Source organism: Hyperolius riggenbachi, chromosome 4, assembly GCF_040937935.1.
Source record: "Hyperolius riggenbachi isolate aHypRig1 chromosome 4, aHypRig1.pri, whole genome shotgun sequence".
Lineage (NCBI taxonomy): Eukaryota > Metazoa > Chordata > Amphibia > Anura > Hyperoliidae > Hyperolius > Hyperolius riggenbachi.
This window is the reverse complement of record NC_090649.1, coordinates 493,904,210-493,929,891: the sequence shown is the minus strand read 5'-3', so window position 1 is coordinate 493,929,891 and position 25,682 is coordinate 493,904,210. Positions and strand designations below refer to the sequence as shown.

At 45.5% G+C, this 25,682-nt stretch overlaps 1 protein-coding gene across 2 annotated transcripts in view; it reads left to right on the top strand.

Moving 5' to 3' along the window:
* The window catches only part of FBXO11 (F-box protein 11), a 166,622-nt gene that overhangs the window by 71,391 nt on the left and 69,549 nt on the right, over positions 1–25,682 (top strand). For both annotated transcript variants that reach the window (XM_068233055.1, XM_068233054.1), the window contains exon 2: positions 7,283–7,407. In XM_068233055.1, the coding sequence (XP_068089156.1) occupies positions 7,283–7,407 (125 nt within the window). The remainder of the gene's footprint in view (positions 1–7,282; positions 7,408–25,682) is intronic.

Here is a 25,682-nt window from a genome sequence, read left to right as displayed (position 1 = left end):
GATTACTGCATCCTCTCCTCCTCCCTGCAGAGTGGAGATCTCGTGTCAATAGACTGCACACGCTGCCTGTTATCAGCGATGCTGCTCCTGCTGTCTGTGAGCATCAGCTGATTAATTTATTATGCAGAGCCAGGGCATCTTAGCAAGGCACATGGACTGCATGATGGGGGGCAGCAAGACATCTGCCAAAATAAGTAAATTATTTAGCCCTTTATTTTTTTTCTTATATCTTCCCCTGGTCCTGAATGATACCTAGTTGGAATTTAATGCTGAAGGGGGGTGTGGGGTTCTGCAACAGAGCAGAGTATTCTATGGGCAAATGTTCCCCACCCCCTCCATTTCAGGTGGTGCAGCCCGAAGCTGTGATTCATGTGTAGCCACTAGCCAGTGCTGAGCAGAGGACAGCCAGACGCTGTACAGCTTCGGCTAGATTGGAGTAAGGTATGCATCTGATCCTGAGCTTCTCTCCCTCCCCCCATAAGAAACTTCACAGCTGGACATTTGGAGGCTGCCTGTTAAGAGAGAAGATGGTGCAGTGATTGGGAATCTACATACTTCTGCAGGCTGGCAGCATGAGAGAGGCATCACACCCACTATGGAAAGATGCAGGGGAATCACATGATGGCAACTGACAGAGAGAGAGAGGGGGTAACCCTGGCTGCAGAGAGAGCTGCTTGTGTAATACCTGACACAGCACACAGGCAGGAATCCTGGTCTGCAGAGGTATCCCTCTGACCAGCTGTAACCTGGGATCTGTGTAAATATCAAGTCAGCTCACCTCTTGACGTTTGTCCTCCTCCTTTACTTCTCTCTAAGGCCTTGTGCACATTGCGTTCCACTCGTGTTAGCGTTTGCGTTGGGCTTTTCTTTACACATTTTTTTTTTATTCTTGAGGCTTGGGTGGGGGTTGCGTTTTTGTGAAAAGCACTTTTCTAAGCGCTATTCCAGAGCGTTTTTTAATTCACTCCCTGACGCAAGTCAGGAAGTGAACTCTTTGAAGCTTTGCGCTTAGAAAAGTGTTTTTCTAAGCGCTTTTACTCTGCGATTAATTTTGGCACTTCGTGAACTCTTGTACCCAGAAATAAATAAATACAAAGTATTCATTCATTAAACCACTCGGGAAATCGCAATTCAAAGTGCATTTTCAAGCACTTTGCAATTTCCCTATATTTTCTATTGAGCACAAACCGCTCCAAAAATGGTACAGGTAGCGCACTTGCGATTCAATAGAAAGCGGAACGCTCATATATGAACACTCCCATCCCAAGTCATTGCACAAGTGCTTTCAGAGCGATTTCCGATATCGCCAGCACTTTAAAAAAATCTGCAAATGCTCAAAGTGTGAACAAGCCCTTAACTCTTGAAAGGCAAACACTAAGGGCTCCTTTCCACATGCGCACTTTCAGACGCACTTATGGAAACGCAATCGCAGCAGACAGTGCATAGACTGCACTCTCTGATGTTTCCATACATGCATTGCGATTTATCACTGAATTAGTGCCTGCATTTTGGGGCGATTGCGGCTGCGGTCCCATTATAATGAATGGGATCGCAAGCGCTGCCCCAGTGACAGTCACAGGCAACGCAGAGCTGCGCTGACGCATGGCTGCTGCATTGCTAAATGGAAACGAGCCCTAAGCCTTTGAAAACACGGGCCAGCAAGTCCTCTCAGAGCATGCTGAGACTTGCAGTTCCCTAAAATATAGTTAAAGGGAGGCTTAAATTGATTTTAAAAAAAATGATTTTAACTTCCCTGGGGCTCCCTGGAGTACTCCTGTGCCTACGATGTTGGTTCAACTCTCTCCAGTAAGCAGCGGTGACCCGTGCAAAGCTGGCTGGTCGCCGCCAGTCAGCGTCTACTGCGCATGCGCACCCTGATTGCGCTCCTAAGGAAGGGAGCAATTTGCGCATGTGAAATAGCGATTTTCGCATACTGCACATGCGCAGAACACTCCCAGCCACTGGAGCGTGATGAGGCGCATGGCAGGCTAGCATTGTGGGGTTGCCGCTGCTTGCCGGAGGGACTTGGACTGACGTCATGGGCACTGGATGACTCCAGGGGGCTGCAAGAAGTAAGTTAAAATCATTTTTAAAATTTAACTTAACCTCCTGAGCGTTACGCCACTCAGGAGGTAATGCAACTTTGTGCCCCCCGCTGAATAAATGTGCTGCAAAACCTTCTGCCAGCACTAGGCCAGCTGGTAAATGAGTCCTGCACCCTCCGATCCCCACCGCTCCCCTGTTTATACATTACGCCGCCTGGATCCAGCGATGGGCGCAGCCTCCCCGGCCAGCTCCGGTCTTCACTATGGGGAGGATCGCACATGACGTCGCTGATGTCATGCGCAAACCCGATCCTCCCCATAGAGAGACCAAAGCTGTGCAGGTAAGCTGCGCGATCGCTGGATCCAGGCAGGGTAATGTATAAACGGGGGGGGGGGGGGGGGTTGCGGAGGGTGCAGGACACATTTACTAGCTAGCCTAGTGCTGGCAGAAGGTTTTGCAGGTATTACAGCACATTTATTCAGCGGGAGCACTCAGGAGGACAGATAACGGTATGTCCGACACAGTGTCGGGCATACCGCTAAGGAGGTTAAATGACACATCCGAGGTCTCCAAAAAAATTGAGATCTACTTACCCGGGTCTTCCTCCAGCCCCAGGCAGCTGACCTGTCCCTCGCTGCTGCTCCGGTGGCTTCCGTTCCCCTCCGGTGCAGGCGCAAGGTCGGCATCTACTGCGCCTGAGCGAGCGCCGCTGTCAATCACTCACACGTAGTGGGGAGTGTACTGCGCACAACGCTCCTGACTACGTGCGAGTGATTGACAGCGGCACTTCTGCAGACGCAGAAGATCCCGATCTGGCAAGGTCAGCATCTGCACCGGAGGGGACCGGGAGCCACAAGAGCTGCGGCGAGTGACATGTCAGCTGCTAGGGCTGGAAGACCCGGGTAAGTAGATCTCATTTTTTGGCAACCTCAGATGTGTCCTTAAAGAGAGCCTGTAACAAAAAAAAGTTCCCCTGGGGGGTACTCACCTCGGGAGGGGGAAGCCTCAGGGTCCCAATGAGGCTTCCCCCACGCCTGTAGCTGAAGGCAGTCCAGCGCTGGCTCCCCCGAAGACTCCCAGTGTCCTCCCTCAACAAGCCTGTCAAGCACTAATAAGTGCTGACTTATTTACCTTTCCTGGCTCTGGCGGGTCCGCTCTACTGCGCAGGTGCAGGAGACTTGCGCCTACGCAGTAGAACGGCCCGACGGAGATTGGCTATTTTCACCTATCTCTGTGCGGAGAGCCGATACTGCGCCTGCACTGGAGCCGGGGAGGTAAATATTTATATCGCTGCCATTCTGGGAGGATTTTCGCCGCTGCTGTGGGACCGAGGAGGACGGGGGAAGCCTCAATAGGATCCGGATGCTTCCCCCACCCGAGGTGAGTACCCCCAGGGGAGGTTTTCTTTGTTACAGGTTTTCTTTAGAGAGACTCAGACGATTTAAAATAATAGATTTATACATACCTGGGGCTTCCTCCAGCCCCATCCTCATGGATCACTCCCACACCGCCGATATCTGGTTTCGTAACTTCGGCCAGACAGTTCGGCCAGTTTTCCACATGCCCAGTGACTCTCTCTGTCTCTCTGGCACAAGTAAAGCGTGTGTCAGCGGCTATGCAGAGACCAGCAGAAATTGATCGGCGATTGGAACGGCAGGGAGGTGAGTTGCTCAATACAACTTTTCCCTATTCTAACTCAGCAGTGAAGGAGGGAGCACAGAGCCCTGACCTCACCCTCCCCGCAGCCACGGCTCCCCCTTCGATCACGGAGTCCCCCCCCCCCTCTCCCCTCAGGGCAGCCGCACGGCCTGCACACCCCTAGAAACAGGGCTGAGGCTAGCACATCTTATATGGAGAGAAGCGAAAATATATATATTCACAATTATTTCGAGTGAGGCAGGGGAAATGGAGACAGTTATGCTAGGTACACACCATACAATTTTCTGTAAGATTTACATTCCATAGATAGATGTTCTGATCGTTTTTTATCATTTTTTTTGATAGTTTTGTAATCGATATTCATAGAACTGAACGAAAATTGATGGAAAAAATGAATAAAAAAAGATTAAAAATGATCTGAAAATTGATCTGGAAGGTAAATCTAACAATCGATCGAAAAATCAATCATAATTCAGATCGGACATGTTGGAAATAATCGATCTGGCAGGTAAATCTAACGGAAAATTGTATGATGTGTACTTAGCATTACTGTCCAGCTTCACACTGTAACACAGCTCTGAACTGAATTGTCATTTCATTTCAGTAATTTCAGCATGAAATTGTTTGGGAATCGGCCTGCAGTGTATTGAAAGCCAACTAATCTCTCGCTAATCAGATTCGATCAGAGAGAGATTTGTCTCTTGGTCAATCTGCCCATCATCACTAGATGTATGGCTACCTTTTGCCTTTCACTCATGTACCATACATGCATCTACAATCTAAAGTGTTTGCCTTTATTCAGAGGGGCGACATGAAATAGGCAGCAACTATTTCATGCACTGTCATTTAGGCTGACATTTGATACACACAAACAGAAATAAACACAATCTGCATACTCCTCTATTCCAGTTCATCATAATAAAACATGAATTTATTTACCCTGCGACCATTACTTACTTAAAATAGTTTTACACCCACCCATCATCACCTTGCTTATACAGACAGCACGCTCTCATCTTTTAGGCTCCTATAAACAATATCCAAATAGCTATTTATGTAAATTGCACATACACTACACTTTTCATAGTTTCCTATGTTTCCTACTCTATTCAGCTAAAACATTACAGTACACTACTTAGCATCTACAGCTGATTCCCTGTCTGCTTCTCTTCACACATGTGCATATTACACTTCCTGGCCTTCTGCAAATGTCAGTTAGAAATATAAAAAAAAGGTTGGTGGAGGAGGGTGTAACAACCTTCACTGTGGGCGTGTTTTCAACTGCTAGAGTGAAGGAAAAAAAACTTGCTAATCCTGCCAGAAGTAAACAGGGATCCTCCCACACTGTCTATGGCATTTTTACAGCACCTTGTTGACAGGGTTTAGGAGATTTATTAGTCGCATGTTCTTATCTATACACCTCGGTCACTCTCATATACTACTTTTTAGGGAATATGTTATTCTGCTTACAGTTCCTCTTTAAGGATGCTGAAGTAGTAATAAAAAGCTCTGGTTGCGGTAGAGATGGTAGTAATATTGCTTTGGTGCTCAATGTTGCCTTTAGTCCTTTGTGATTTAGGCACTTGGTATCCAGCTGTCTTGTCCTATGGCCCTCTGTCCGGTCGCTGACTCATTTGAAACCCTTATCTACTTTTAGAACGGTCACATTTCCGTCATACCTGAACTAAAGTAAATGCGTCGACCTGCTAGTGCCATAAGGTGTCACCAGGGATGGCACATTACTAAATTAAAGATTTAAATGACTTTTAAAGTTTTTTTTGGTCTGTTTTTTACACATCAGGATCCTTTGCAATTGAGGCATTTTATGTCCCGCTATGTTCTGCATGTTTTTTCATTTAAATGGGAGACCCCCCCCCCCCCCCCCCCCCCCCCCCCCCGTGTACATTGTGAAAGACAATGACAAACTTCAGCAGCTGCAAACAGTGCTTGGCTTCTGTATTATCACCCCTGTAGTCCTGATGTTATAGGTTCCTCTGTGCTCCAGGTTGGTCAGAGGGAAGAGGAGTGTGCGGTTTCCTCTTTCCCGCAGTTGTGTGTATGAATCTGTGTACAGGTGCTGCTCTCCATGCAGCTACCAACACCTGATCATCTTACAGTGAAAAAGGAATTTCCATATTTGGGGACTGCCGTCTGTTGTTGCCTGTTTTGTGGTCATATAATTCCTAACAAATTAGCACTTGCAGTATGAGTGTGTAAATGTGCCGTGTTTATATGCGGTGATGTGATGGCTGTGGCTGAAGGTGTATTTATTGTGAGAGCGCGCAGCTGAACTCTCATGTGTAGCATTTATAATATGTGGATAAAGCAACTATTATACAAAAACCTTATCATCAGAAACCTCCAGATGTGTCAACCCCAGCCCCTCCCCTCCAGGTGTGTTAACCCCAGCCCCTCCCCTCCAGGTGTGTTAACCCCAGCCTCTCCAGGTGTCAAGCCCAGCCCCTCCCATAACATCCGCATTAGATTTGCCACGCAGGAGGGCAGATTCACAGACAGGTGCATAGAAAACCGGAGCAATTGTGGAGCAGCTGCCCAAAGCAGCCATTCAGATTACAGCTGGTAAAAGAAATGAGGATTTTGATTGGTTGCTCTGGGCAATGTTAGTATTTGTTTTAAGAAATAACAAAATGTTTGTTGAGCTTCCTGTTACGTTTACGATGATGACATTGTACACCGTGAAATTAGTCCAAGGCAATGTTAAAGGGAACCCAAGGTGACGGGATATGAAGGCTGCCATATTTATCTCCTTTCAAGCAATGCCAGTTGCCTGGCTGTCCTGATCCTGCGTACATATAGCCATAGACCCTGAGCAAGCATGCAGCAGATCAGATACTCACTCCAGTTTTACTGGATTAGCTGCATGCTTGTTCCAGGGTTTTTACTCAAGACACTACTTATGCCAGTAGATCAACAGGACAGCCAGACAACTGGCACTGTTTACAAGGAAATAAAGATGGCAGCCTCCATATCACTCTCACCTCATGTTCCCTTTAATGCTGGGAACACATTATGCAATCTCTCGTACCATGTGTACTCATCCTAACTGCTCCCGATCGATAAAGGAATTGATTTTCAGTTAACTTCACAAAATCGATTCCTTTCTCGATCGGAAAAGGATCGGACATGTCGGGAATATTTGCATAATTCCAGTCAATCAGGCGAGAAATTGCATCATGTATTCTCAGCATGAGATGCCTCCACATAGGACCATTGTGTCTGCTGTTTTTATGGAGCTTTAGTGTCCTGACCATCGGCTTTCTAGACAGTGCTAATGATTCTGGATTGCATACAAACTGAATGCAAGTTGTACGCAGCTTGGAATTGTGCCAATAAGCTGCACTTTCTGTCTATTTTGATTGGTTCATACTCAGAACTTTCTATAGCTTGCAGCGAGTTTCCATGTAAGCCGGACTCATTAGCCTGTCATGGGCGATCTCTACTCGTGACACTCAACACAGAGACTTTGACTTCTGACTGTATAGTGCTTATAATGTGAACTGTCTTAATAGAGAAAGTAAAGTAGTGCAATAGCTCACCTCTTTTCCTCTCTGCGCAGATGAAGAGCCTGCAGACATGGTTGCAGAAGAATCAGGTCCTAATGCACAGAATAGTCCATATCAACTCCGCAGAAAAACTCTTGTCCCTAAAAGAACCGCTTGTCCAGCCAAGAGCAGCATGGAGGTGAGTGAATCCATTCATGGCGTTATTCTGTATGCTTTCTGGGTTGGTGAAATGTTTTACGTGCATGGGCAGACTGTTCAGTATTATCTATAAGGTTCCTTAACCTATTAGCAGCTTCCAAGGAATTATGTGGTTTGAGATGGCAGAACTCATAGGGCTGTAATTTCTTGGAATGCTTTAATTTCTCTGTGCTAGCAGAGGATATAGAAACTGAAAGCAGTCCTCCGAAAGTCCTCTGATTGTCTCACACTGCCCCTTAGTGATAAGTGGCCATAAATACACATTACAGCAATACTAATTAGAAACAAGGAAATATAACAATAAATTAAAAAATGAGTTAAAATAAGTTGCCCTAGAGCACTTGAAAACTGGACTGTGACGCCGGCCACCGTGATAACGCGTGGTGTCACCGTTAAGGAGGAGCCAGGAGGATGCTCCCCCATCATATGTATGGAACTCCGTGTGTCAGACAGCAGCAGAGTGATGTAGTGATAGACGTGGGGATGTGCTACAACGAGAGATTGAAGTTTACGCCCGTTCAAAAATAAGTGTCTGCAAACGGCATGTAGATTTCCTGCATCTGGGAGAGGTTAAACCTCAGCAGCACCTTTATCAGGTGTCTGTGGAAGAAGCTGCTGTCCTTTTTGAATAAGTGTGACCATCGGTATAAACGTCAGTGGTCAGTAAGTCTAACCTTACTCCATTACTGCTTATGTCTCATACAGAGAGAAAGGTCCGCTATTACTGCGAGCATTACAGAGGAAGCTACATTACTGGTGGGCTGTCTGGTAACTGCTTTTGTGTCAATGCAGTTAGACATTAAAGTAAGCCTGTCATTAGAAGTAGGAAGGCTGCCATCGCTGCTCACCTGGAACAAGTGCACAATCAGGAAAATGTCACCTGATCTGTTGTCCTGTTCCAGGTCAGTGACTCTGATATTCTGCTTGGGAAGTCAGTACTTCTAAAAGGTCAGCAGTGGCAGTTGTCATTTCTCTGTAATGAAAGGTGCCATTTTCACTTTGTGTGGGATGACCATTCTCTGCAGGAGCGCGGTACACATTGTATAGATTGTAGCAGTGTTATAGTGGATGGAGCTAGCGAGCTCATACTGAGTGCTTGTACTGAGGAATCCAGCCAGTGTACAGTGTTATAATAATGGATGGAGCTAGCGAGCTCATACTGAGTGCTTATACTGAGGATTCCAGCCAGTGTACAGTGTTATAATAATGGATGGAGCTAGTGAGCTCATACTGAGTGCTTATACTGAGGATTCCAGCCAGTGTACAGTGTTATAATGGATGGAGCTAGCGAGCTCATACTGAATGCTTGTACTGAAGATTCCAGCCAGTGTACAGTGTTATAATAATGGATGGAGCTAGCGAGCTCATACTGAGTGCTTGTACTGAAGATTCCAGCCAGTGTACAGTGTTATAATAATGGATGGAGCTAGCGAGCTCATACTGAGTGCTTGTACTGAGGATTCCAGCCAGTGTACAGTGTTAAAATAATGGATGGAGCTAGCGAGCTCATACTGAGTGCTTGTACTGAGGATTCCATCCAGTGTACAGTGCTATAATAATGGATGGAGCTAGTGAGCTCATACTGAGTGCTTGTACTGAGGAATCCAGCCAGTGTACAGTGTTATAATGGATGGAGCTAGCGAGCTCATACTGACTGCTTATACTGAGGATTCCATACAGTGTTATAATAGGTGGAGCTAGCGAGCTCATACTGAGTGCTTGTACTGAGGATTCCAGCCAGTGTACAGTGTTATACTAATGGATGGAGCTAGCGAGCTCATACTGAGTGCTTGTACTGAGGATTCCAGCCAGTGTACAGTGTTATAATAATGGATGGAGCTAGCGAGCTCATACTAAGTGCTTGTACTGAGGATTCCAGCCAGTGTACAGTGTTATAATAATGGATGGAGCTAGCGAGCTCATACTGAGTGCTTGTACTGAGGATTCCAGCCAGTGTACAGTGTTATAATGGATGGAGCTAGCGAGCTCATACTGAGTGCTTGTACTGAGGATTCCAGCCAGTGTACAGTGTTATAATGGATGGAGCTAGCGAGCTCATACTGAGTGCTTGTACTGAGGATTCCAGCCAGTGTACAGTGTTATAATGGATGGAGCTAGCGAGCTCATACTGAGTGCTTGTACTGAGGATTCCAGCCAGTGTACAGTGTTATAATGGATGGAGCTAGCGAGCTCATACTGAGTGCTTGTACTGAGGATTCCAGCCAGTGTACAGTGTTATAGTGGATGGAGCTAGCGAGCTCATACTGAGTGCCTGTACTGAGGATTCCAGCCAGTGTACAGTGTTATAATAATGGATGGAGCTAGCGAGCTCATACTGAGTGCCTGTACTGAGGATTCCAGCCAGTGTACAGTGTTATAATAATGGATGGAGCTAGTGAGCTCATACTGAATGCTTGTACTGAGTATTCCAGCCAGTGTACAGTGTTATAATAATGGATGGAGCTAGCGAGCTCATACTGAGTGCTTGTACTGAGGATTCCAGCCAGTGTACAGTGTTATAATAATGGATGGAGCTAGCGAGCTCATACTGAGTGCTTGTACTGAGGATTCCAGCCAGTGTACAGTGTTATAGTGGATGGAGCTAGCGAGCTCATACTGAGTGCTTGTACTGAGGATTCCAGCCACTGTACAGTGTTATAATAATGGATGGAGCTAGCGAGCTCATACTGAGTGCTTGTACTGAGGATTCCAGCCAGTGTACAGTGTTATAATAATGGATGGAGCTAGTGAGCTCATACTGAATGCTTGTACTGAGTATTCCAGCCAGTGTACAGTGTTATAATAATGGATGGAGCTAGCGAGCTCATACTGAGTGCTTGTACTGAGGATTCCAGCCAGTGTACAGTGTTATAATAATGGATGGAGCTAGCGAGCTCATACTGAGTGCTTGTACTGAGGATTCCAGCCAGTGTACAGTGTTATAATAATGGATGGAGCTAGTGAGCTCATACTGAGTGCTTGTACTGAGGATTCCAGCCAGTGTACAGTGTTATAATAATGGATGGAGCTAGCGAGCTCATACTGAGTGCTTATACTGAGGATTCCAGCCAGTGTACAGTGTTATAATAATGGATGGAGCTAGCGAGCTCATACTGAGTGCTTGTACTGAGGATTCCAGCCAGTGTACAGTGTTATAATAATGGATGGAGCTAGCGAGCTCATACTGAGTGCTTATACTGAGGATTCCAGCCAGTGTACAGTGTTATAATAATGAATGGAGCTAGTGAGCTCATACTGAGTGCCTGTACTGAGGATTCCAGCCAGTGTACAGTGTTATAATAATGGATGGAGCTAGCGAGCTCATACTGAGTGCTTGTACTGAGGATTCCATCCAGTGTACAGTGTTATAATGGATGGAGCTAGCGAGCTCATACTGAGTGCTTGTACTGAGGATTCCAGCCAGTGTACAGTGTTATAATAATGGATGGAGCTAGCGAGCTCATACTGAGTGCTTATACTGAGGATTCCATCCAGTGTACAGTGTTATAATAGTGGATGGAGCTAGCGAGCTCATACTGAGTGCTTATACTGAGGATTCCAGCCAGTGTAGTGTTATAATAATGGATGGAGCTAGCGAGCTCATACTGAGTGCTTGTACTGAGTATTCCAGCCAGTGTACAGTGTTATAATGGATGGATCTAGCGAGCTCATACTGAGTGCTTATACTGAGGATTCCAGCCAGTGTACAGTGTTATAATAATGGATGGAGCTAGCGAGCTCATACTGAGTGCTTATACTGAGGATTCCAGCCAGTGTACAGTGTTATAATAATGGATGGAGCTAGTGAGCTCATACTGAGTGCCTGTACTGAGGATTCCAGCCAGTGTACAGTGTTATAATAATGGATGGAGCTAGCGAGCTCATACTGAGTGCTTGTACTGAGGATTCCAGCCAGTGTACAGTGTTATAGTGGATGGAGCTAGCGAGCTCATACTGAGTGCTTGTACTGAGGATTCCAGCCAGTGTACAGTGTTATAATAATGGATAGAGCTAGCGAGCGCATACTGAGTGCTTGTACTGAGGATTCCAGCCAGTGTACAGTGTTATAGTGGATGGAGCTAGCGAGCTCATACTGAGTGCTTGTACTGAGGATTCCTGCCAGTGTACAGTGTTATAATAATGGATGGAGCTAGCGAGCTCATACTGAATGCTTGTACTGAGGATTCCAGCCAGTGTACAGTGTTATAATAATGGATGGAGCTAGCGAGCTCATACTGAGTGCTTGTACTGAGGATTCCAGCCAGTGTACAGTGTTATAAAAATGGATGGCGCTAGCGAGCTCATACTGAGTGCTTATACTGAGGATTCCATCCAGTGTACAGTGTTATAATAATGGATGGAGCTAGCGAGTTCATACTGAATGCTTGTACTGAGGATTCCAGCCAGTGTACAGTGTTATAATAATGGATGGAGCTAGCGAGCTCATACTGAGTGCTTGTACTGAGGATTCCTGCCAGTGTACAGTGTTATAATGGATGGAGCTAGCAAGCTCATACTGAGTGCTTGCACTGAGGATTCCAGCCAGTGTACAGTGTTATAATAATGGATGGAGCTAGCGAGCTCATACTGAATGCTTGTACTGAGGATTCCAGGCAGTGTACAGTGTTATAATAATGGATGGAGCTAGCGAGCTTATACTGAGTGCTTGTACTGAGGATTCCATCCAGTGTACAGTGTTATAATAATGGATGGAGCTAGCGAGCTCATACTGAGTGCTTGTACTGAGGATTCCAGCTAGTGTACAGTGTTATAATAATGGATGGAGCTAGCGAGCTCATACTGAGTGCTTGTACTGAGGATTCCAGCCAGTGTACAGTGTTATAATAATGGATGGAGCTAGCGAGCTCATACTGAGTGCTTGTACTGAGGATTCCATCCAGTGTACAGTGTTATAATAATGGATGGAGCTAGCGAGCTCATACTGAGTGCTTGTACTGAGGATTCCAGCTAGTGTACAGTGTTATAATAATGGATGGAGCTAGCGAGCTCATACTGAGTGCTTGTACTGAGGATTCCAGCCAGTGTACAGTGTTATACTAATGGATGGAGCTAGCGAGCTCATACTGAGTGCTTATACTGAGGATTCCAGCCAGTGTACAGAGTTATAATAATGGATGGAGCTAGCGAGCTCATACTGAGTGCTTGTACTGAGGATTCCAGCCAGTGTACAGTGTTATAATAATGGATGGAGCTAGCGAGCTCATACTGAGTGCTTATACTGAGGATTCCAGCCAGTGTACAGTGTTATAATAATGGATGGAGCTAGTGAGCTCATACTGAGTGCCTGTACTGAGGATTCCAGCCAGTGTACAGTGTTATAATAATGGATGGAGCTAGCGAGCTCATACTGAGTGCTTGTACTGAGGATTCCATCCAGTGTACAGTGTTATAATGGATGGAGCTAGCGAGCTCATACTGAGTGCTTGTACTGAGGATTCCAGCCAGTGTACAGTGTTATAATAATGGATGGAGCTAGCGAGCTCATACTGAGTGCTTATACTGAGGATTCCATCCAGTGTACAGTGTTATAATAATGGATGGAGCTAGCGAGCTCATACTTAGTGCTTATACTGAGGATTCCAGCCAGTGTAGTGTTATAATAATGGATGGAGCTAGCGAGCTCATACTGAGTGCTTGTACTGAGGATTCCAGCCAGTGTACAGTGTTATAATGGATGGATCTAGCGAGCTCATACTGAGTGCTTATACTGAGGATTCCAGCCAGTGTACAGTGTTATAATAATGGATGGAGCTAGCGAGCTCATAGTGAGTGCTTATACTGAGGATTCCAGCCAGTGTACAGTGTTATAATAATGGATGGAGCTAGCGAGCTCATACTGAGTGCTTGTACTGAGGATTCCAGCCAGTGTACAGTGTTATAGTGGATGGAGCTAGCGAGCTCATACTGAGTGCCTGTACTGAGGATTCCAGCCAGTGTACAGTGTTATAATAATGGATGGAGCTAGTGAGCTCATACTGAGTGCTTGTACTGAGGATTCCAGCCAGTGCTTATACTGAGGATTCCAGCCAGTGTACAGTGTTATAATAATGGATGGAGCTAGCGAGTTCATACTGAGTGCCTGTACTGAGGATTCCAGCCAGTGTACAGTGTTATAATAATGGATGGAGCTAGTGAGCTCATACTGAGTGCTTGTACTGAGGATTCCATCCAGTGTACAGTGTTATAATGGATGGAGCTAGCGAGCTCATACTGAGTGCTTGTACTGAGGATTCCAGCCAGTGTACAGTGTTATAATAATGGATGGAGCTAGCGAGCTCATACTGAGTGCCTGTACTGAGGATTCCAGCCAGTGTACAGTGTTATAATAATGGATGGAGCTAGCGAGCTCATACTGAGTGCTTGTACTGGGGATTCCATCCAGTGTAGTGGTATACCAATGGATGGAGCTAGCGAGCTCATACTGAGTGCTTGTACTGAGGATTCCAGCCAGTGTACAGTGTTATAATAATGGATGGAGCTAGCGAGCTCATACTGAGTGCTTGTACTGAGGATTCCAGCCAGTGTACAGTGTTATAATAATGGATGGAGCTAGCGAGCTCATACTGAGTGCTTGTACTGAGGATTCCAGCCAGTGTACAGTGTTATAATAATGGATGGAGCTAGTGAGCTCATACTGAGTGCTTGTACTGAGGATTCCAGCCAGTGTACAGTGTTATAATAATGGATGGAGCTAGTGAGCTCATACTGAGTGCTTGTAGTGAGGATTCCAGCCAGTGTGGCATATTCAGTGTTCAATAAATAAATTTAATAAAATTAAAAAAATGTAGTAAAAAAAAATCCTAAACATATGAATTCTACAGAGACTACTGCTGGGAATTCACAATGAGTTTTTTCTAGGGCTGTGGAGTTGGTACAAAAATCTCCTGACTTCTCAGTTTATGAAACCACAGACTCCAACTCCGACTCCAGGTGCCCAAAATTTCCTCAACTCCAACTCTGACTCCACAGCCCTGTTTTTTTTCGGCAGATAGATGGCTCGATAGATAATTTCCGCTCCGATCTCATTTCAATCATTTTTCTGATCACTTCCATACAAATCGACCAAACTGATCACATGCTTCTCCAGGAGTTCCCCTAGACATGACCGTCACTAGTGATGATATGTGACTTTATGAAGCAGCATTGCTCACTGCTTTATAGACTGGTTCCTCTGTCACATAAGAAGCAATTTGTAGCCAGCCACTTATCTATTGTACAAAGTTGTATGCTGAGCATTACAGGTGTGCGTCTAGAAAGCCTTTGAAGCCTAAAGGTCAGCCAGACATTTTTCAGTTGTGTTTTCTTTTGGAATGAATTTATCAGTGGCAGTTTCTATATAATTCTCGCACAAGATGCCTGATGCAGGTGCTGAATGGTGTCCTGCTGGAATAAATGTATTTTTCTTCCAGCTTGTTTATGGAACACTGAATGTAAGAGTTGGTTCACACTTGTTTTTTGAGCCGGATCAAAAACGGAGCCTCAGATACCAATGTTAAAAATAGTATCCTTCACTTAAAGCGGATCCGAGATAAAAAACTAAACTATAACAAGTATCTTGTCTGTGTTATCTAAAGTTTACACAGTATATCTAGCTGCAAACAGCTTCATTAGAATTTGATTATTTATTCCTGTGATACGAGGGCAGCCATGTTCTGTTTGTCACATTGTCATAGGCTGTGGGTTGGAGATGCTATCAGCTTGCCTGTGTGTAAATTCAGTCCCCTCCCTCCTCTCACTCTGCCTCTGAAATCAATCGCTAGTAACCTCCTCCTCCTGCCCAGACTGAGCTCCCATAAGCCCTTGCTACAGTGCCAAGGCACTGAAGAAGCTGTAGGCGAGGCTTGTTTAGCTTATAGGTTATTAGAGTATTAAAACACAATTAAAAAAAAAGTATTTGAGCTTGAGGAATGCCCCTATAAACTATATGAAAGGAACACAATTATGCAATGAGTAAAAGTTTATCTCGGATCCACTTTAAAAAACAAAACAAAACTGATCTGTCTTCCTTCGGGAGGAATCGTTTTAACCACCCTGGCGTTCTGATAAGATCGCCAGGGAGGCTGCCGGGAGGGTTTTTTTTAAATAAAAAAAAAAACTATTTCATGCAGCCAACTGAAAAGTTGGCTGCATGAAAGCCCACTAGAGGGCGCTCCGGAGGCGTTCTTCCGATCGCCTCCGGCGCCCAGAATAAACAAGGAAGGCCGCAATGAGCGGCCTTCCTTGTTTTGCTTACACCGTCGCCATAGCGACGAGCGGAGTGACGTCATGGACGTCAGTCGACGTCCTGACGTCAGACGCCTCCGATCCAGCCCTTAGCGCTGGCCGGAACTTTTTGTTCCGGCTGCGCAGGGCTCAGGCGGCTGGGGGGACCCTCTTTCGCCGCTGCTCGCGGCGAATCGCCGCAGAGCGGGCGGCGATCAGGGCAGCACACGCGGCTGGCCAAAGTGCCGGCTGCGTGTGCTGCTCTTTATTTGGCGCAAATCGGCCCAGCAGGGCCTGAGCGGCAGCCTCCGGCGGTGATGGACGAGCTGAGCTCGTCCATACCAGCCCCAGCTGGTTAAAAGCCAGAACGGATGGTCCCCCGCTCCCCCTATGTATGTGGCAAGCGGAGAGCTTACCTTCTCTCCACTTCCTCGCGCTTGCTGCGTCACTTCCTGCGCGAGGGCTGTGGAGTAGGACTCGAGGAATCGGAGGCAATTTTGGGTGCCTGGAGTCAGAGTTGGAGTCGTTGTTTTCATAAACTGATGAGTCAGTCGGATGATTTTGTACAAAATCCACAGCCCTGGTATTAGACTAAGGAGTCAGTCTGAGCCATTTTGGGTACCGGGAGTCTGAGTTGGAGTCTGAGTCGGAGGTTTCATTAACTGAGGAGTCTGAGTTGAAAGTCAGAAGATTTTTGTGTACAGACTCCACAGCCCTGCTTCCTGCAGTGCCGCCCTCCAAAGTATTGAGGGCAACGTTGCAGGAAGGCAAGCGGTGCAACGCAAGGAGAGAAGACATACTGTACATTTTAACAAGTTTTGCACAAATAGCTGGAGGTAGAGGGGATGGGGGACCCCAGGTGAGGGAGGGGGGTGACTCCCCCCCCCCCCCCCCCCCCCTCCCCTTCCGACCGCTGTCACCCCTGGCCTTGGCCCCCCACCAGTTCTTTCCTGAGCTTCCCTTCTGATCACATCACCTGGGCTGATTCGCCAGACTGATCTACTCAACCCCAGCGACACCGATCCATTGTTCGTGCTGTTCTCTTGCCCGCCACGTTACGCCACTCATGCGCCGGCTAGCCGTTGCTCCATTGTCCCCTGCCCCCCTCTTAGCAACACAGCTGACAAGCGTGTGCAGTCCGGCCCAGCAATGTTGCCCAACGGTATCTGCTGCTGAGATCCCTGAAGGGCACGATGCTTTGGAAGTGTGTCCAGTGCTAGAGGCTGAGTATAATGCACCTTTACAGCATGGTTCACACTGGGAAGGCTGCTATGGTTTGTAGTGTGACCACATGAGCCTGCGTTGCTCATTGGTGCAGCCCCTCCTCCATAATATGACTGGTGTTGTAGAGAGAGCATCTCCCCACACAGCTGGTGATACTTGGAAGGTTTTGTTAGTGGATCTGGTATTCTGTAAATATGAAATGTTAGCACCACATGTTGCGCACTTTGAAGTAGAGGAAAGGGAGAGAGTAACAGGAGCAGACTGCAGGTAGTCCAGGGATACAAAGTGAGCGGAGACTGTGTGACATGACAGGTGATGGTGTCTGATGAACACAGGTGATAATGGCAGCAGCTGAGATCACTAGAGATGGGAGGGGGAAGGTGCCGATTGTGACAACTGAGGATTTGTTAGTACAGGTAATCCCTCGATTTTAAAAAATTCAAAAGAAAATATGGCTTTAGGGCTTCTTTTCCACTATGAAATGCGATCGATCGCGATTCCGATCGCGATCGCAATCGCGTTTCAATTTCCACCATGCGATTGCGATTGAGCTACTATATTCATTATAGTCCAGCTCAATCGCATACAAAACGCGGCAGGACGACGATTGCGTTTTGACCAAAATCGCATCGCAATCAGATCGCACTAATGGAAATTGCTGCTGCAGTTTCCATTAGTTTAATGTACCTTGCGATTTGCGATTAGAAGCAAATCGCAAATCGCAGGCTAGTGGAAAAAGGCCCTTAAACTTGTATAAGCAGGCACAGAGGGCAGAGGTGACACAGAGGGGGACACTGGAGGCACAGGGGAGTACAGGGGACAGAGATGGCACAGTGTTCCGACTTAAGAACAGATTCAGGTTAAGAACGAACCTACAGTCCCTATCTTGTTCGTTAACTAGGGACTACCTGAACTGTTAAAGGACCACTTGCTGCTCCTCCGTCTCCCTGCATGCTGAAAGAGAATCTCTCTCCATCCAGCGTCGTGACTCCAGAGGTCACAAAAGGGAAAGTGATCCAATGCAGGGGAACGGAGCGGCGGAGATAGCTGCTACCTGATCATTATATGAGCCCACCTCGGCCTCTCTTTCAGCCTGGCCACACAGTAAACCATTATGTCTTAACACACATCCACAAACCCACCCAGACCCCACACACCATTACTGTCAGGACTTGATTCCTCAGACAACCGTCCAGGGTGAAGACCTATACAAATGCGTGGCTAGTCTGCAGGCTAACATGATGATCTGTTGCTATGTAAGGGGAGGCGGGACAACCACGTGGTGCACGATTGGGCGGCTTCAAGTGGTGGGAGGGGTTAAGGAGCTAAGCTGATGCAGAAATGTGGATCTATTGGCGATGCACCACTGTACTCGTGCTAGATTCTTGGAAGAGGCTGCCCAGCTAGTGTGTACCAGGCTTTACTCTTTATATTCATACTGGTGAGTCAGCCAGCCAGCTGGCTGCATAAGACTGAAAGACATATCATAAATGGTTTTCCTATGGAATGCCTCATGACACATCAGTATTTCCTTTAGGTAGACGTACACTCTGCACAGCATGGAAAATATGGCCAGTATAAAGCAAAGGTAAAGATAGTGGCCCTTTTCCTCCTGTGTATATAAAAGCTGCTATGTGGCCAGGAAAGGGGTCTGTAAGCCTTGCTGTCCATCATGTGATGCTATTTCTAGCCGTGTGCCAATTTCCTTCCGTTCCTTGGCTGCAGTGTCCTCACATCACCTGATCGCTACATCCAGCTGTGGCACCTGCTGTCCTCTCATCATGACCCAGCCTTCATGCAGCCAAACTTTTCACTTGTTGTCATATCCATTTCATGTATTGCAGAGTCCACTGTACAGCAGCCCCAGAACACAAGCCTGTGTGGTGAGAGCGTACATTTGAAATCGGCGCCGGTAGACTTGGGCGCAGGATACAGCGTTATATAGCTGATCCTGCTTCTGCACAAGTCCGGGCCGATTTAATTACTATTCCCCCTCCAGGCCGACATGGATAGTAGGGGAATGAAATAATTCGGCTTCCAGCGATTGCTGGAGGCCGAATTATTATGTTTTTAAGCAACCTCGGCTCCGTCTTCTGACGGAGCCGACGTTACTCACTGAGCACTTCAATAGGAATGATTCCTATTGAAGTCTATGGAGGCGCCGGCTGCGCCCAAATCTAGCAGCGCTGAAAAGCACTGCTCCGGTGGTGAGATGCTAGTCAGCAAGTCCGTGTATTAGCAGTATGCAGCCGAAGGGCAGTTATAGACATGAGGTGTTCATGCAACTATCCCCACCCCCCTCTCCCAGATTAAAGAGAACCTTCCATGAAAAGAAACTGATGAGTTAAACAATTGCATCTATCCTCTTCCATATATACAGTGTGTGTGTATATGTATGTATGTATGTATGTATGTGTGTATGTATGTATGTGTGTATGTGTATATATGTATGTGTATATATGTATGTGTGTGTGTGTGTATATATATATATATATATATATATATATATATATATATATATATATATATATATATATATATATATATATATATAATGTTTTATTGTCTCTGCTCAATGGCAGTCTATTAACCACTTTATCCACCACTACAGTATATTTACGTCCTCTGTGACTTCATCTAAGCCACGAGTCAGTAGATATACGTCTTGTAGCCGAAGCACAGCTGTGTACGATCTGGCGAGCTCCTGTGCAACCCTCTGGCACTATCTGCTGCAGCAGTGATTATTGAAAGGGAATATATGTTCCCTGAGCCAATAATATTTTTTTTTTTTTACCATAGCACTGCCCGGAACTCATTGGTCCGGGCAGCGCAGGGCTCTGGCGGGGGGCCCTCTTCTGCCGCTGCGTGCGGGTGATCGCCGCAGAGCGGCGGCGATCAAGCTGTGCGCACAGCACTTTAAACGGCGAAAATCGCCCCACCAGGGGCTGAGATATCTTCCTGCGCGGCATAGCCCGAGCTCAGCTGTGTGTGTGTGTGTGTGTATGTATATGTATATATATATATATATATATATATATATATATATATATATATATATATATATATATATATATATATATATATAGTAATTTTATTAATTTTTTTTTCTCTGATAACATAAATAGGAGGAAAATGTATTTAAGTTAACAAAAAAAATTCAGTAGTGCAGCTCATGAAGCAATGGGAATCTGCATGCAATGTGCACATTTGTTCTGCAAGATGTATTTTTTACTGTGCAGTGTGAAAATGTGAACAACATTTTTTGGGAATTTTAGCAGAAGTGTGATTGACTTCCATTACATGTGCGGGGCGAAGGCATTCCAGCACGTTCACAGTTTGCACATGAGTTTTAATAAGTGTGAAACCCTCCCTTAAAGATTCCTAGTAAAATAGCACATGCTTATTGATCATTTCTGCATAATTACACTGATGTTTGTGACTGTATTGCAGTGTATAGCAGAAGCTTATTGCTTCTACACATTCATGTACAGGCTTTCTTTTTTTGTTTTAGGGTGGTGGCTGTTTTTATAAAATGGATTTGTGGTGTTTTGCATAAGTAAATAATAGTTGCTATCTATTGTTTGTTTGTCAGTGTTGTTCTATTATCTGCGCTTGCAATAGCCATTCCCTCATGTTGACTGATGATTATAATTGGCTGCTAAGCACAGGTTACGGTTTTATAACTTATTACATGTGTTTGGGAACCCATATGAACCATCCAATTCAGTTTCCATGCATGGCTCCTGATCAGGTTTTCTGAGCAATGAAGTCCTAAAATCAATACGTTTTGAATCTTTCGGACAGGTCCCATATTCAGTGAATCGGTAACTATCTTATGTCTGTACCAAACTTTAGTAACATGCTGATCTGGACTATAGCAGTGTGTGTTTACTAACCTGGGATTGCTAAGACTTGGAATACCCTCCTTGGGCAGGTCCAGTTCAGTGAAATAGGTCACTGCTGGTGGCAGTTTGTAGAGGTTATTGTATTAACTGCCCTGAAGCACCCCTAGCCCTGTCAGGAGAAAGTCCCTTCCATGTAGTTCTGATATACATGCAGTCATCCTGAGGATTGGCTTATGTTCAATGCATTTTCAGAAATCCATGTCTGTGTGTAGCTTAGGAGAGGCTGCATGCTGCAGTGTCCTTCACTGGCTTTACTGGAAGCTGTCCCCAAAATCACACATTTTATTTTATAGCATTTGTTTTACCACTTAAAGAGACACTGAAGCAAAAAAAAATAAATGATATAATGAATTGGTTGTGTACTATGAATAATTACTAGAAGATTAGCAGCAAAGAAAATATTCTCATATTTTTATTTTCAGGTATATAGTGTTTTTTCTAACATTGCATCATTCTATAATATGTTCAGATTACACAACACTCAGCATTCAAAATGAGTCTTTCAGAGCAGTCTGTGAAGTAATGAACTCTCCTCTGGCAGAGGAAAAGTAAACAGTTCAATTACAGTTGAGATAAAAGTCAGATAACAGCCCTCTCCACCACTAAGTTAGTCGGAGAGCTTAATAGCTTTTTTGCATTGAGATAACAACTGGAGTTTCTTAACTCTTCCTGGACTGGAAACAATTGGACTGATGTATCTGATCTTAATGTTTTTTTTCTTAAGCCGCATCTACACGCGTAGATGTGGCCGCGATGCTTCTGATCAATCGAGCCGCTGATGCGGCTCGATTGATAAGATCCGGCAGGACGGATCTTCGCACCGCCGATTCCCTGCTTGATCCCCACGAGGGAACAATGGCAGGGAATCGTGCGGGAGATAAGCGGCGCCGGCGGGGACGAGCGGGGAATCGAATGCAGCGCGCGAGCGGGGACGCGGCGGGCACGCGGAAGAGGCGATCCGGCGGCTAATCGAGCCGCCGGATCGCTTCAATGTCCCATGGTGTAGATGGGGCTTTAGCTGTACTACACATACAAATCATATCATCATTTTTTTTTCGCTTCAGTGTCTCTTTAAAGAGACACTGAAGCGAAAAAAAATATATGATATAGTGAATTGGTTGTGTACTATGAATAACTACTAGAAGATTAGCAGCAAAGAAAATATTCTCATACTTTTATTTTCAGGTATATCGTGTTTTTTCGAACATTGCATCATTCTATAATATGTGCAGATTACACAACACTCAGCATTCAAAATGAGTCTTTCAAAGCAGTCTGTGAAGTAATGACCTCTCCTCTAGCAGAGGAAAAGTAAATAGTCCAGGAACAGTTGAGATAATAAAAGTCAGATAACAGCCCTCTCCACAACTAAGGGCTGGTTCACACGGGCATCTGCTGAGCTTTTGCTTGGCTTTGCGTTCAAACGCCAGCGTTTAAACGCCAGCGTTTAAAAGCTAGCTTTTGAAAGCTTTTGAAAAGCGTTCAAGGCTAGCAGTTCTGGTCTCTGCTATAGTTTCCTCGCGTTTACTGCCTCTGAAAGCAGCATGTTGCTTTTGAGACTAGACGCGACGCTGGGATCTACTGCCAGGCTTTCATGAAAGCCTGCAAAAGCCAGCTCTAAACGCTCCCATTCACTTGCACGGGATGGCAGTAGATCCCAAAAAACGCTGCGTCTGAAACGCTGCGTTAAACGCCACAAAAACGCCCGTCTGAACCAGCCCTAACTTAGTTGGAGAGCTTAATGGCTTGTTTGCATAGAGATAACAACTGGGGTTTCTCAACTCTTCCTGTACTGGAAACAATTACACTGATGTATCTGATCTTAATGTTTTATTTCTTAGCTGTGCTACAAATACAAATCATATCATCATTTTTTTTCGCTTCAGTGTCTCTTTAAGCTATAAATACTGTATGTATAATTAACGGTTTTAACTTGGTCTTCTCTGAGGGTCTGAGCCCACTAACGCAGTTGTGCGCAGCTGTGTCTGCTTTTCAGCATCTGTAACATTGATGTGTTGCTGAAAAGCGGACACAGCGGCGTTAGTGGGCTCAGGCCCGTATAGTCCATAAAGGGAAATAAATAGATCTGTGTTTTACTGGATTTACATATTTGTAGGGAACTTGATATGGGTGATTATAAAGAAAATATACATACCTGGGGCGTCCTCCAGCCCCTTCCAGCTTGATCGCTCCCACGCTGTCCTCTTCTTCCTCTCTGTTCGCCCGCAACTGGCCCCAGAATGTCCTCCGAGCTGGGGCTAATTGCGTATGTGCGCTCCCCCCCTCCCCCCACGGCCGACTACTGTGCAGGCGCAGAATGTGCCTGGCCGGACTACTCCTGCGCCGACTGACCCAGACTGGAGGATTTTCCGGGGCCAGTTGCAGGCAAACAGAGAGGCAGAAGAGGACGGCTTGGGCACGATCAAGCCTGGAGGGGGCTGGAGGAAGCCCCAGGTATGTATATTTTCTTTATAATCCCCCATCTCAGGTACACTAAAAAATAACCCTTAAATTGAGTAAAAGGAACAGGAAAGCCCTCTGCCCTTCTTGTGTACTTGTCACATGCACAGATGTGCACCGTGGTGCTGGCACGAGACCTATAGCAACAAACACATCATTTAATATCTGTGTGAAGTCAGTAGCTGCTATATAGGCCTCCTATATTTACTTCCATGTGCCTGAGGCTGCTGCTGCCATCTATAAATACTCACCCGTGTGGCTGCAGCCCATTGGCCCTGCTCTCTGTGCACTTCACAGGAATGGCTGAGAATTTCCCAGCATGCCACAGATAATCTTCATTGACTCGGAAAGAATTCTACAATATTAGGAAACCATTCCAATATTCATGTTCCCAACTCTTATGGTTTAGCTTTCTTTGAACAAGCGAGACCTTCTGTGTTCAGCTTTGTTTGGCTATAATAATAATCATGTGAGATGTGTGTTATGTAAGCTTTTTCAGTTTTGCTTATTATATTCACTAGTATTGCTTTCTGTAAAGAATCTATTTTTTTTAAATATCAGTGAAAATGGGATATTTGTTAGGAACTCCATCTGCTGGCTGACTGACCAGCACTTCCTCTCTGCTCTTAACCTCCCTGGCGGTACTTAGATTCTGAGGCTGCGTGCATGGGAGGGATTTTTTTGAATTACATTTGTTTTATGCTTTGTAGCTAGGACTAGGCTTGCTACCATTGTCCCCCCGCATCCTTCTGATCCCCCGATCGCCGCCGCTATACGTTACCTAGCCGCAATCCTGCGAGAGCTGCAGCCTCCACAATGAGCTTCAGTCGCCACTATGGCGACGATGGGATGGGCTATGACGTCATGCGCAATCCCGATCCTCCCCATAGCGAAGCCTGGAGCTGATTGGAGAGGCTGCGCCATCGGGGGGGGGGGGGGGGGGGGGGTACGTATAACGGCGGCGATCATAAAAGAGCGGAGAGACTTGGGGGAAAATGGTAGCTAGCAAAGTGCTAGCTACAAAGGCTTCAACAAGTTTCCTTCAAAAAAATCCCTCCTGGGGCAGAGAAATCCTCTGCGGCGGCTACCCCCGAGTGTAGCTCTTTGCAGAAAAACATTTCTTTGTTACAGCTTATATAGCTCCTCAGAGATGCTGTAGTGTGATTACTTCCTGGTTTCATGGAAGTACCTACAGGGTTAAAGTTGAGCTGTCAGCAATACTATCTCAGAAGAAAAACACATATAAGTAGATAAATACTTGTTCTATTTAAATAACATGTATTGCACTGTCCACATTTTGATTTTAGTGAATTTTATTCGATGGTAAAAAAAGAGCCTTCTTAAGTGTGGCTATTTTGAAGCCAATCCTGATGTCATTTCCTCCTCCCTTACTCTCCTCTGCCTGATTGTGTATGCATTGCCCGCCCTTCACTATAGAAAGTGCATTGTCTCAACATAAGAAATATTGGCCAATCAGAGAGGAACAGAGGTGTGGGAGGGGAAAATAGGAGGGAGAGAGGCTTCAGCCAATCAGGCTGCATTAGTTATAAGTCTGAGGGGAAGTAGAGAAGCAAAAAGGACAACCCAGCATGCTCTGCAACTTCCTTGAATTGATGTTTTGAACGTTTTATTGATTGAACATTGATATGAACAGGTGACTGCAGGCAGAGCCATTCACAAGTGACTGCTGCCTGGCTTTGTGCTGCATGGAGTAGCAGCAGTGCGGACGATATGCAGAGATCACATCCAATGTCGGGCAGGTCAGGGTGCCGTATGATGCAGGGCTGTGGAGTCGGAGTCGTGGAGTCGGGCAATTTTGGGTGCCCGGAGTCGGAAAAAAATGCTCCGACTCCTAATAAATTTGTAACTGTAATTAAAATAGAAAATATGATAAAATGTTCTATTTCTCAGATAATAGTCATTAAAAATAATGTATATATACAGTAATAGCTGTGCTTAGTCCACAAAAATGAAATAAACCAATCAAAATTAGTTACTTGTGCTGCTTCAATAAAGCAGTCCCCGTATTTTTAAGGTCAGATATACATATCTGATTGTGACTGTATATATGATGTGTACACAGGAATCTCTTATATATACTAAATACTATGCTGTAAGAATAAAGCCTGATGTGTAGCTGTGTCACTAATAGAGATGGTAAACGAGATGGAAATAATTCTGCATTGATGCTGATTTATGCAAATGTATGCACTTCCTTTGTTGATGAAATCAAATAATTTGATATGTTGTTAAAATTTGGTTTGGTGACTACAAATTAAAGGGTACCTGAGACGGATGAAAAGTAAAGTTTTATACATACCTGGGGCTTCCTCCAGCCCCCTTCAGGCTAATCAGTCCCTCGCTGTCCTCCACCACCCGGATCTTCTGCTAGGAGTCCTGGTAATTCAGCCAGTCAGTGCTGTCCGGCTCGCTGTCCTCCACC